Source organism: Asterias rubens, chromosome 21 (genome assembly GCF_902459465.1).
Source record: "Asterias rubens chromosome 21, eAstRub1.3, whole genome shotgun sequence".
Taxonomy (NCBI): Eukaryota; Metazoa; Echinodermata; class Asteroidea; order Forcipulatida; family Asteriidae; genus Asterias; species Asterias rubens.
Window position 1 is genome coordinate 10,865,670 of NC_047082.1, and position 13,774 is coordinate 10,879,443.

General features: G+C 40.5%; 1 protein-coding gene across 2 annotated transcripts; it reads left to right on the forward strand.

Annotated features, from left to right (window-relative positions):
• Window positions 1-1,196: 1,196 nt before the first annotated feature.
• On the forward strand, window positions 1,197-12,707 carry LOC117304889 (monocarboxylate transporter 13-like). 2 transcript variants are annotated; one of them, XM_033789533.1, is made up of 6 exons: window positions 1,197-1,238; window positions 1,595-2,156; window positions 7,813-8,078; window positions 8,883-9,026; window positions 9,641-10,792; window positions 12,277-12,707. In XM_033789533.1, exons 3-6 carry the CDS (start codon window positions 7,838-7,840, stop codon window positions 12,456-12,458), a joined length of 1,719 nt encoding a protein of 572 aa, XP_033645424.1. In that variant the 5' UTR covers window positions 1,197-1,238; window positions 1,595-2,156; window positions 7,813-7,837; the 3' UTR covers window positions 12,459-12,707. The 2 variants fall into 2 exon arrangements, with proteins under 2 accessions (XP_033645424.1, XP_033645423.1); XM_033789532.1 differs by lacking the exons at window positions 1,197-1,238; window positions 1,595-2,156 and adding an exon at window positions 3,674-4,323.
• The last annotated feature ends 1,067 nt before the right edge of the window (window positions 12,708-13,774 follow it).

Here is a 13,774-nt window from a genome sequence, read left to right on the forward strand (position 1 = left end):
AAGTAAGGTTCAGCCGTCGATTTCACAAAACTCTTCCTAACTTAAGACTAATCTTTGGACTTAGGACGAGTCCCAACCCTGCACTGTAGCATGTAGACCTTAAGATTAATCCTAAGTTAGACGAGTTACTCGTCCTAACTCGAGATGAGACGAGTCCTAACTCTTTGTGAAATCGACGGCTGTGCTAATAATTATTTTGAGTATTAATTACCAAAAGTGTCCTCTGTCTTTAATGCACATTTAATTGCCCTTAATGTATGAGTTGCTTAAGGCCTCACTTAGGATAAGAAAAGAAAATTACATTGTTGCAGTGCCCGCTGCTAAAATACCGGATTCCATTGCCCCGTTAACAGTCGTTTTTGTGAGACTTCTGCTGTAGAATGGCAAGGTCGTGAGTTCAAATCCAACCAGAGTTATATGCCTGTGGCGTCACTATGGTAAAAGTTACACCAAAATAACAATGTACACAGCGGGACACACCATACGATATACATGATGTGGCGTTTTTTAATGGGACGTGAGTTTCTATGGGTGCGTTCGTTTAGCTTCCCTGGGTCGACCCTGGTGCGTTCGAATAGCTTTGACGTCGTGCCAGGGGCTCACCCGGGTCAGCCCGCAGTGCCCTGCTTTTTCAATGGGACGTGAGTTTCTATGGGTGCGTTCGTTTAGCTTCCCTGGGTCGACCCTGGTGCGTTCGAATAGCTTTGACGTTGTGCCAGGGGCTCACCCGGGTCAGCCCGCAGTGCCCTGCTTTTGGAGTGGGTCACTTGGGGGCTGGCCCCAGGTACATGACGTCACTACGAGAGCGGTGAATGGTCGTTCGTTTAGCTCTTGTCAGGGGCTCCCCCGCGGGGTAGACACAGGGAAGCTAAACGAACGCACCCTATATGAATCTTCAAGGAAAGTCTTCTGCAGTATGTATCACGACAATAATTATTTACTGAGACTACCAATCGCATTGCGTGAGTGACACACAATTCTTGGAAGATCATAATAAGACAAAACAAACTTCTACGTCTCCATCAAACTCTGCGTACGCGTAGTGACGGAAACGTCCGGTAAAGAAAACATCCTCACGTTGACTCATCCAACACGGCTGTCAACGAGCCACCAAATCTGGACTGCGCATGTCAGGGTTTTTGTTCATAGGGAGCTGTTTTTGAGATTCGGTGATTCAGCGGGAACCGATCCGTGGTCGGGGCAACATCCCTCTTAAAGAAAATCCAGTAACTCTTCCAGTAAATACTAAAATAGCAAACTTGCGGGTACCTTTAGCTACTCGTTTAATGGAAGTGTTTGTCTCTGACAAGAGCCGGTATTTGTCTCGACAGTTCGAACAGCCTACTCTGCTCTGCTCGTCTTCAATTTCGACATTTCGAACAGTTTACTCTGCTCGTCTTCGAAACGTCGAAATTGAAGACCAGCAGAGTACTGTTCGAAACGTCGAGACCACACCGGCTTTTTTCAGACTCCTTTACACGCCATCAAAAGAGATCTTACACATGGTTGTATCCGCAAGTTTACTATTTAGTATTTACTTCTTATTTTGTTCACGCCGTGCACAGTTACAAACACCAATAATGAACTCTTCCAGTTCCAGAATGCTCATTGTTGTTTCACATACCTAGAGTGGTCGTCTGTCTCCATGGTGAATATTAAACAACAACCCACCCTTACGCAACAGTATGGACAACGAAGTTCTCCACAAGACAGAATAGTGGACCTCTCGACCCATGACGGTGACACCGATATGCATGTTTGCATAGGAAAACCTCTTTTGTAAGATTCTAGAAGACACACTCGTTCACACACCAGCAGAGATTTAAAAAGGACCTCGATAGTGTGCCATTAAATTCACATCCAGAGTTAATAATGACTGCTGAACATTGTGTTGACGGAGCTGAATGGCTGTTGTTTGCCCATTCTCTGGTTGTTTGTGGGAGAGGTTTGTGAACTGGAGAGTTTTATTTTGTGAATTTGTGAAGATTAGAAGGTTATATGACTGTTTGAATTTCAGCACAGTTTTACACCGTTTTGGTGGTTTCTCTTGCGGCAGTCAGTGCTCGATCGCGGGAAGAAGGACATTTCAATTGAGTCACAAGAGATGAGATCAACTTGACCATTGGAAAAGTCTAGCAATAAAGTTACAACAGCAGGTATGCACAATATTTTGTTTAATTTAAAGTGACCATCTCATGAATAATTAAAGACAGTGGACACTATTGGTAATTGTCAAAGACCAGTCTTCTCAATTGCTGTATCTCAACATATGCATACAAAAACAAACCTGTGAAAATTTGAGCTCAATCGGTCATCGAGTTTGCGAGATGATAATGAAAGAAAAAACACCCTTGTCACACGAAGTTGTGTGCTTTCTGATGCTTGATTTCGAGACCTCAAATTCTAAACTTGAGGTCTCGAAATCAAATTCGTGAAAAATTACTTCTTTCTCGGAAACTATAGCACTTCAGAGGGAGCCGTTTCTCACAATGTTTTATATCATCAACCTCTCCCCATTACTCGATACCAAGAAAGGTTTTATGCTAATAAATATTTTGAGTAATTACCAATAGTGTCCACTGCCTTTAAACTATTTAATCTACCATTAAACAAAAACTGACATACATGTATAAGTTTCAGATCGATCAGCCATCTTGGTCACGAGAAAATAGTGAAAAACAGATTACACATTTTGCATGACATCGATAAAAAGAAGTAAGAAGAGTATTAAAGATGCTCACTGAGCGATAAACTGGAAATAAACTCTGTTTGATTGATATCAAATTTGACATTTCAGACATAAATATTTCAAGGGATGTTTTCTACTATCTTCATCATTATAGACCATGATTCGACCGTGTTAGTTTTTCGTAAATCTGCGATCTTAGACGAGTTTTTTCTACTTCTAAATGTTCCTTGAAGAAAAAAGAAGAAACAAAATGCAGTTCCCAAGGGAGATTTTTGCTCCACCAACGCAGGAATATAATAGTTCTACTGGGTATTGCCGAGTTTGTCATTGAAAACTAAGTACATTAAATTGAATTTATTGACTTATGACATTCTTAGACCCTAGTGCGTAAATGATTTTTTAAAGTCGTGTTATGGACTCCTTTGGTAATTGTCAAAATCTCACTTGGTGTATCTCAACATAATCATAAAATAACAAACCTGTGAACATTTGAGCTCAGTTGGTCGTCGAAGTTCCTAGAGAATTATGGAAGAAAAAAAACCCCGCACGTTGTGTACAGTAAGTGCTTTCAGATGCGTGATATCGAGAAATCAAAATCTATAATTCTGAGGTCTCAAAATCAAATTCAATATTCGAGTGAGGAATTACTTCTTTCTCAAAAACTACGTTACATCAGAGGGAGCCTTATCTCACAATGTTTTGTACTGTCAACAACAGCTCTCCATTACTCGTTTTACCCAGTAAGGTTTTATGCGTATAATTATTTTGACTAGTTACCAATAGTGTCCAGTTCCTTTAAAACATTGAAGAAGGCACTAAATTGCCCCTGCGCATTCCTCCATTACCGGACCAAATCGGTCCCACGTCGAGTTGGTAGTAAAGGTCGCTGTATGTCAACAAAGTGTGACGTCAAAGCACGATAGTCCCGGGTCGCTCTATCTCTGCTGCCTGCAAGTTTACTCATGCAGCAGTTGGTGTAGTTAGTAGTGTGTACATATGTTTGGTTAGTTCTCCAATATAATCTGCATGTAAAAACACAAGGTGTCTGGTGGTAGAGTGTGGGTTGTCTATTATACACAAAACAATCACACAGAAACGAGAACTGAGAAATAACAATGCGGTGTTGTTATATTCTGGAGTGAGTTTATGTTAATGGCATGGCGGTGTCCATGACCGTTTTACAACAGGCTTTTACGGATGGCAGCTTCCGGGGTGATCGTCAAGGAGAGCTATGCTTCATCCTACCGTAGAGAATCTCAATGATCCGAGACGGGAGATTGAATGGGATACAATTACAAGTTTGAGCTGTATGGTTGTGACACCAGTTCATGCTCATATTGGAGTTCTAGCTAGCTGTGAAGGTCTTCATAATCACTGCATATGTCCCATTTCTCTATACGTCCAGGGTTCATCTTTGGCATCGAACAAGCAACCGGTGCATTGCTGATTTTAAGCGCATGGAGATGTAACTTATGGACATAACATACAAGTTTGTATACTGCTGAGGATCAACAGTAAACACTAAACCCCTACAGAAACCCAAACATTCAACGGGCACCAGCAGCACCAATGGGCTGATCTGTACTCTGTATCTTAAAGTGGAGCACGGTTTGTTTTGAATACTTATGGTTCAGGTAAGTTTATAAGGAAGGCAACATTCAACTCTCGGATGGAGGTTTAGTACACGTATGGAGCATTGACGGTTGTTGACGCCCCTTGCGTATGGATGGTATGGTATTTGCCCTAACCTTCCTCCATGGTCACTTGATTACCATGGATATAGACTAGACTGTCATCAGAGACCGAGTCCGTCTGTTGTACAATTCCATACACCATTCGAGCTTGTGTGAGCAGTGTATAGACCATAGAGTGAATCACCATAATGTCGCAGGGGTAACAGATAGTGATACGGTTGTATTAAATGGTAGGTGAACTGGGCATTAATCTTTTGGTTGTTGCTCGGCTTTATTCATCCATACCATTCGGCCATGAATTCAGTACACTGGTTGCACAAGCAATTATACGATTTACTGGATCGGATGCATTCAGTTCGCTATTCACGCAGGCCGCTTACTATGCAGGCCTACGGGTAACTTCGGTAAATTGCAAGCCCAACGCGGTGCCCACGGTATAGTATTTAGTAGCCTACAGTACAAGCAGTTTCTTAAGAATGCCAGTTTGAGGATTTTCATATTTGTTGGTAAGCTAATGACACTTTATATTTAGTGATTACAATGTGCGAATGGTCGGTCCTAGTTTTGAGACCACGGAGCCCCTTCACCTTTGTTATTCAATCACTATACTTACTAACTGCAACTGCAACACACCGGAGTGTAGGTGCTTTAGACCTTAACTGCGTGAACACCTCTTAAAGGCAGTGGACACTATTGGTAATTACTCAAAATGATTATTAGCATAAAACCTTTCTTGGTGACGAGTAATGGGGAGAGGTTGTTGTTATAAAACATTGTGAGAAACGGCTCCCTCTGAAGTGCCATAGTTTTCAAGAAAGAAGTAATTTTCCACGAATTTGATTTCGAGACCTCAGATTTAGAACTTGAGGTCTCAAAATCAACCATCTAAATGCACACAACTTCGTTTGACAAGGGTGTTTTTTTCTTTCATTAATATCTCGCAACTTTGATGACCGATTGAGCTAAAATTTTCACAGGTTAGTTATGTAATGCATATGTTGAGAGTTGAGATACACCAACAGTGAAGGCTAGTCTTTGACAATTACCAATAGTGTCCACTGCCTTTAAAGAGACTGGACACCTTTGGTAATTGTCAAAGACCAGTCTTCTCACTTGGTGTATCTCAACATATGTACAAAACAACAAACCTGTGAAAATTTCAATTCAATTGGTCGTCGAAGAAAAAAACACCCTTTCCACACGAAGTTGTGTGTTTTCAGATGCTTGATTTCGGGACCTCAAAATCTAATTCTGAGGTCTCGAAATAAATTTCATGGAAAATTACTTATTTCTCGAAAACTACGTTACTTCAAGGGGAGCCGTTTCTTAAAACGTGTTATACTATCAACAGCTCCCCAAATACTCGTAATCAAGTAAGGTTTTATGCTAACAATTGTTTTGAGTATTTACAAATTGTCCAGTGTCTTAAAAAAAAAAAGGTCTGGAGACATGCGAAACGGCAATATTTTGTTAGATTTGAAGGCAGTGTTCCCCTTTAAGTACACAAGGCTTGTTTTTATTTAAACTGCTGTGGATACGTTATCGTGATTATGTTAACTAAAGAGGGAATAATAGGGGATTAAATTTACTTAAAATCCGAAACCAAATAAATTCTGTCATGTCCCTTATGTGTTCAGGCTTCTATTATGCAACGCGGACGTACGGGCCGGTAGCGAGATAACTATGAAAGAAAAAAACATCCTTGTCAAGGCGAAGTTGTGTGCTTTCAGATGCTTGATTTCGAGACCTCAAGTTCTAAACGTGAGGTCTCGAAATCAAATTCGTTGAAAATTACTTCTTTCTCCAAAACTACGTCACTTCAGAGAGAGCTGTTTCTCACAATGTTTTATAGCATCAACCTCTCCCCATTACTTGTTACCAAGTAAGGTGTTATGCCGATAATTATTTTGAGTAATTACCAATAGTGTCCACTGCCTTTATTTTATCCACAAACTATTTGTGACATCAAGGACCCCTTTAAAGGCACATAAGACCTTTTGGTAATTGTCAAAGACTAGTGTTTTCACTTGGTTTATCTCAACATATGCATACAATAACAAACCTGTGCAAATTTGAGCCCAATTGGTCGTCGAAGTTGCGAGATCTGAAGACAAACACCCTTGTTGCACAAGTTGTCTTTCATATGCCTTGATTTCGAGACCTCCTGAGGTCTCGAATATATTCAAATATTTAAGCGAGAAATGTCTTCTTTCTCAAAAACTACGTTACTTCAGAGGGAACCGTTTCTTACAATGTTTTTAGACTATACCAACAGCTCTCCATTGCACGTTACCAAGTAATGCTAACAATCATTTTGAGTAATTGTAAACCAATAGAGTCCGTGCTTTTAAGCAAATATTCCACCCACAAACTATTTTGTCCTCAAGGACCTCTTTAATCTGTTGAGATTCAATTTAACATTTTTTTTGTCGTGCAAACGGTGCAAGGTTAAACGCTACAATGCAATCTGCTGAAAGCCATTGGACACTTTCGGTAATCATTATTGTCCAAGGCCCACACTTCGTGTATCACAACTTATATATAAAATAACAAACCTGTTAAAATTTAGGCTCAATCGGTCATCGGAGTCGGGAGAAAATAACGGGAAAACCCACCCTTGTTTCCGCACGTTTCGCCGTGTCGTGACATGCATTTAAAATAAATCCGTAATTCTCGATATCGAGAATTGATATTGTTTTAATGTTTTCTCAAAAAGTAAAGCATTTCATGGAATAATATTTCAAGAGAAGTCTTTCACCATTACCTTCTGTAAACCCTGTATGTTATTTGTAAATCTGTGAATTTTTTTTGTGTGCTTTCAGATGCTTGATTTCGAGACCTCAAATTCTAAATCTGAGGTCTCTAAATGAAATCCGTGGAAAATTTAGGTTACTTCAGAGGGAACCGTTTCTCACAATAATTATTTTGTACTTACCAACAGCTACCATTACTCGTTACCAAGTAATGTTTTATGCTAACAATTATTTTGGTAGTTACCAATAGTATCCAGTACCTTTAAGTATCTGACATGACTTTCATAATCGTTACAATTTTAGAATAAAACTAAAAGTAATTTTTGTATTGTGTATTATTTTTGACGACTCTGTATCACGTGCACAATTGTTAAATAAAATTGTTTTCCGAATGAAGTGATGTTTGACTTTGAGCTGTTCGCCCCTAAACAAAACCAAACCGATGGTTAAAAAACAGCATTTGTTATTTTCCAGTCTTGCCGAAGAGTGAATTGCCTTGATGTATTTGTCTCCTACTATACGCCTGGTTGATTGCTGATTTCAACCGCTTCAGCACACCCAAGCCGATTTGCTTTTTTGAGCTTAGATGTATACATTTTAATCAGCAGAATTTATTTACCATGTTTATTTTTATCTGATAGCGACATCTCTTAATCATATATTTTTTTATCACCAGGCGTAGATTTGACAAAATCAACAGCATGGTCAGACAGGGGAAGCAACAGCGCCTGCGGGAATCTTCTGCTAGCCTTGATTTCGAGCCGCCGGACGGTGGATGGGGATGGCTTGTTGCACTGGGTGCGTTCACGGAGATGTTTCTGACAATGGGTACTCTGCTTTGTAGCGGAGTCTACTTCAGCCCACTCCAGCACGAGTTCGAAATGAGCGCTGCTGAGCTAGGCTGGGTTATAAGTTCAGGGTCAACGCTGCTGTCAGCTACATGTAAGTGTGTGATAATCTTGAATCAATTCCATGGTACATTATGTATGAATTGTTAGACACAAGGAAGCGTTTATAAGCTGCTTTAAATAATACAAACACAATAAATACTTTACTGATTTTGCACAAATTCTTTTGAATATGTCTCTATTTGCCTGCATTTTTAGTGTCTCTCATAATAAAACTATTACCAATGTTTTTGGATATATTCGTTCAAAAGACCGTCTTTATTTTACCTGTGTAATGTACATGGAAATACTTGTCAAGTTGAATTGAAAAGTATGATTTGAAACTTTGCAGTGTGGAAATACGATCATAGCATTAAGGTTTGCGTTTAACACCATGTAATGATAATCTCTAAATGAGTTGGGGTTGTTCTGAACATAACCGTTGGTTTCAACTCAACGTTTCGATCAGTGTTCTCTGATCGTCTTTTGGAGAATTGATTGAATTGAACGTGAGGTCCCCAATGCGCTGGAAAGGGGAAATCAACAATATGGCACAAAGTAAATGGGTCTATTTTTCTTTTTTGAATTTGTCAAACCCATGGGCATCCAGATCTAAGTAAAGTGTTACGAAATTAATTTGGTTGGAGGGAAGCAAATATTTGACTAATTAAAGTGGCGGACGTGTTGGATCATAAAGTAAGAGGGAAGACACGCAATCTAGAGGGATAATTGTTTGATCGATGCAAATGTAACACTCAATAATTTAAAAACAAACGTATTTTATAGCCCAAAAGCGCCCAACCCGAGGCAACGTGTCCCCTTATAATAATAAGCGTCCACCGTGATTTGACTTATACAGGTCCAATTGGAAGTGTGTGTGTAAAGAAGTTCGGCTGTCGTACGACTGCCCTCATCGGTGGTATCGCTGTATCTGGGGGATTTATTGCAAGTTCCTTCGCTCAATCGAGTATCAACATCTTCATCACATTAGGTCTAATTACAGGTAGGCTGTTTTAGGTACTTCATTGAACATTCATTGTGGGGCTTATCTGACCAAAGGCTGGTGGTCAAGTGCTGGTTGTTAAATTTTAGAAAAATAATGGGAAGAACAACAAGCGATTTTCAACAAGTTTCAAAATGGCTGCCGTTGCTGGTTACAAAGAACAAACTCTGCTTCTAGTCCTGCAGCCGATATCACGAAACTTGCCACTTGCGCAACGTTTATGGAGCAACTGGCGTCAGCATACACTTTGCGCAGATGGACCTACGCAGTTGCGTAAAGTCGGCTGCTTCCCAAAAGCCAAAATAATATGTTTTTCTTAAGACATACTCTGACCATGCGCCGCATTCATTGCTTGTGTTTATCAAAGACACATAACCATCACACCGTCCGTACTATGATAAACGCTTCCAAAATGAATGGCAGCAAGTTGCTGAATTTTTTTTATTTTTAAAATAATGTTTAATTATGTAGGCCTAATTTTACATTTGAAACAAAGAAAATTACACACAGTTCTTGTTGTATGTCCAATTGTACACTTTCAATTCAAGATTAGGGACTGACAGACGCTACGCCTGTGAAACTAAAAATTGTTAGTTTTGTTTTTATAATTCCAGGTATAGGGTCAGGTCTAGTCTTCGTCTCAGCCGCCGTGATACTTGGACACTACTTCAAGAAGCGCTATGCCATAGTCAACGGTCTCGCCTTCAGTGGTCCGGGCCTAGCCATATTCATCTGTCCGCCTCTTCTAGACTACCTGGTAGATACCTATGGATGGAGAGGGTCTTTCCTGATACAGGGTGCCTTTGCCATGCACACGGTGGCCGCTGCCGCCCTCTTTCGACCGGTACGTTTAAGACGCCTAGAGAAACTAAATGATCTAGAACAAACTCGTCTCGCGCGATACACGAGAATCGACGAGAATGAGGCCGAGGAGGAGAATGAACACCATGAAAGCTGTGACGTCATTGAGAATTCTGCGGGAGAAACTAGTGATGTAAACGGTGGTGGTGTTTGTAACGGTACAGCCATTCCTTGTGTTTCATCAAGGTGTCCATTGTTGGATATTCCAGACGCTACTACTAAAAGTACGGAGAGTCTTTCAATACACACTGAAGTTCAAGTCCACGCAGTTGTACCTAATGGTGACTGCTGTGAACAAAATATAAAGCCAATAGACTCGCTAGAGCTTCGGGCATTAAACGATCTCGAGGTTACTTCTGACCACTCGCAGGAGATCAGTGCTCACATTGACCAATCAAAACGTAAGAAGCGTTTTTCCATAGACCGCCTTAGTGTCCGAATCAACCGTTGGTTGTTGTACGTAGGGGCAGTCGTGCTTGTGTGCCCGGTGAGTTTCTTCCAGGCCTGCGCGTTTTATTCGGTGACTTCGCACGTGGTTGCCCGCACGAGCCTTGTGGGTGTGAACGCCCAGATGGCCGGCATGGCGCTGTCGTCGCTCGGTGCCGGCTCCACGTTCACCAGACTAACCCACGGGTTTTTCATTCATCGCGGACTGGTGTCAGCCACCACAGCGTACATCATCGCCCTCGTGTTGGGTGTGATTGGTGCGTTTGGTCAAGCCATCGCTACCACGTACGTTGGTGTGATCGTTGCTTCCCTCACCATTGGTTTTTCCTCTGGATCGGTGTACCCACTTGTACCTGTCGTCTTAAGGGACCTCGTCAGTCTAAGAGGCTTGCCTACGAGTTATGGGTTGGCCATGTTCTTCGATAGCTGTGGAGTGTTTGCGGGTGGTTTTACAGCAGGTAAGCAAGGGGTGGATGATACATATTTACTAAAGGTATGTCTGTTTGTTTGTTTGTTTGATCTTACCGTCTATGGAATCGACAAACTCATACAAGGGAAAACAGGCAATCTCACTCATACAAACATTTATTAATCTTCCATGATTATGAGTTGCAGTTAATTTATAAATTGTAGTTCAGTAACTAACTAGACGACAACAGTTAGTCAATGTGAAAGCAGCGTTTAGCTTGGTAGGATCCGAACCTACAACCTTGTGATTGCGAGTCATGCAGTCTCAACAACTTTTATGCACATTAAAGGCAGTGGATACTATTGGTAATTACTCAAAATAATTATCAGCATAAAAACTTGCTTGGTAACGAGTAATGGGGAGAGGTTGATAGTATAAAACATTGTGAGAAACGGCTCTCTCTAAAGGGGAGTAGTTTACGAGAAAGAAGTAGTTTTCAACGAATTTTATTTCGAGACCTCGGATTTAGAATTTGAGATCTCGAAATCAAGCATCTGAAAGCACACAAATCCGTGTGACAAGGGTGTTTTTTCTTTCATTATTATCTCGCAACTTCGATAACCGATTGAGCTCAAATTTTTACAGGTTTGTTTTTGTGTGCATATGTTGAGATGCAGCAAGTGAGAAGACGGGTATTTTTTAATTACCAATAGTGTCCACTGCCTTTAAAGGGGTCCTGTCGTCGTGATCAAAGCAGGCCTTGTAACACTATGCCGCTGCTTCTGAGCTGCCCTTTTCACACTATTCTATTCACCGGGGTTGCCCCCGGGTATAACGGCCATCCTTTTCACACTATGATCGCTGTACCCCCGGTCTGCCCTCTGTCTGCCCCAGCAAATGGACATACATTGGGGAATAGCGACTCCTGCTCTGGAGAAGGGGTAGACGGTAAACCCCGGGGTATTTTTGAAGCGTGCAACCGGAACCCCGTGAAATAGGGATACAGTATGAACGTGCGCCGTGGTAACCGTGGGGTAGGAAGAGTCCCGGGGCTGTGGTACACGGGGATAAGAGACACAGTGTGAATAGGGCTAATATTTGTGTTTCTTTGATGATTGATGACCATGAAGACTGAATTGTGGAAACTTTAGCACAACCTACTACAGACTTAATGATTGGCAACTTGCCGCAGTGGTTATTAATGACATCGTTACAATACCCACTGCTAAAGATAGGATTCTTAGTGCCTCTAGCTACCGGGCAATCTCGGTGGTCTAGTTGGTAAGACACTGCCCTATAATTGCAAGGGTCATTGGTTCGAATACCACCCGAGTAAATGCCTGTGATATTTTGTTCACAGGACTCGGGAAAGTACTTAGTATACAGTGCAAACACACATTGGTGTATGGGTAAAAACCACAATTAATAAATAGGATTTGAGGCATTGCATGGTGAGGTATCAATTATTTGGTTTGCGGTAACACCATGTGTGTATCTACTTGCCAATTAATATGTTTACAATTTGCATTTCAGGGTTATTGCGTGACGTCACGGGATCCTACACGGCATCGTTTTGCATGACGGGGGCATTCTACGTCATGGCTACTATTTTTCTGCTTCTCGTACCTCTCATCCAGAGGATGCACCGACGGAGAGCAAAATCCGAACTGGATCAGAACTCTAATGTTTCCAAGGGAGACGCGGAACCCGCGTAGACGATTGTATAAAAGTAACGGTGTTTAAAAACACTCTAAATTCAATATATTGTATGAAATGTAGTGACCTCGCCTAGGTACTTTTGTTAAACGATACAACTTTGCAAAGGTGTTAATTATTCACATTTTAATGTGAGACACATTTAGTAGTTTGACTTTTCTTCACACGTGTTCTTCAAAAACTTAAAGGCAGTGGACACTATTGGTAATTACTCATCAATAATAATTATAAGCATAAAACCTTACACTGTGAGAAATGGCGCCCTCTGAAGTGACTTAGTTTTTGAGAGAGAAGTAATTTTCCACGAATTTGATTCCAAGACCTCATAATAAGATTTAGAGGTCTCAAAATCAAGCATCTGAAAGCACACAACTTCGTGTGAAAAGGGTGTTTTTCTTTTTCTTCCATTATTATCTCGCAATTTCGATGACCAATTGAGCTCAAATTTTCACAGGTGTGTTATTTTATGCATATGTTGAGATACACCGAGAAATAAGACTTGTCTTTGACAATTACCAAAAGTGTCCAGTGTCTTTAATTTGACTTCTCAGAATTAGAAGTTTGTGTCACAAAATTTGCTTAAACGTTTCTCGTTTTGGAGCCGGAAAGAGACAAAACTCTGTGCGTGCAGATTATGCGATCAAGCTAAATGAGTCGCTGTGTATCAGTTTAGAAAAACAAGTCAAAATGTTTCAACAATATTTTGTTTGGTAAATTTAATTGACAAAATATTGTATATATGTTAAATTTTGTACGAACTTCTTTCCTGAGAAAGAACATGGTTGTCATGACGTCAAAAGCGTTTCTTTTTTGTAGGAACTTCTTTCCTGATAAAGGACATGGTTGTCGTGACGTCATAAGCGGTTTTTTTTCTCTTTTTTTTGAACTTCTTTCCCAGTAAAGAGCATGGTTGTCGTGCCGTCATAAGCGTTTTTTGTAGGAACTTCTCTCCTGATAAAGAACCTGGTTGTCGTGACGTCATAAGCGTTTTTTGTAGGAACTTCTTTCCTGATAAAGAACATGGTTGTCGTGACGTCTTAAGCTACTAGAACAAATCGGTTTTAATTTAAGGTTGGCAAGATGGTGCTCTTTTAACAATGCAAAGTTATCAAGATAATACCTTTTTTTTAAAATATGTTTTACTGAATTTGCAGAGGTAAAGGTTGTGGCTGTACAGTATAAAAACACCTTAATTCTACACGCTAACAAACATGGATTACGATAGATGTACGTAATATTTATTTTTATTTAACAAATCGAAAATAGTTTTTTGTTTACTATCCTACTATAAATTGACTTGGTATCTCACTGTATA

Bases quoted from the DNA above. Each gene is read 5' to 3' on its own strand.
- LOC117304889 (XM_033789533.1), top strand. From the start codon at position 7,838: ATGGTCAGACAGGGGAAGCAACAGCGCCTGCGGGAATCTTCTGCTAGC. The intron at 8,079-8,882 runs GTAAGTGTGTGA...TGACTTATACAG, and splicing joins AACGCTGCTGTCAGCTACAT to GTCCAATTGGAAGTGTGTGT. The intron at 9,027-9,640 runs GTAGGCTGTTTT...TTATAATTCCAG, and splicing joins CACATTAGGTCTAATTACAG to GTATAGGGTCAGGTCTAGTC.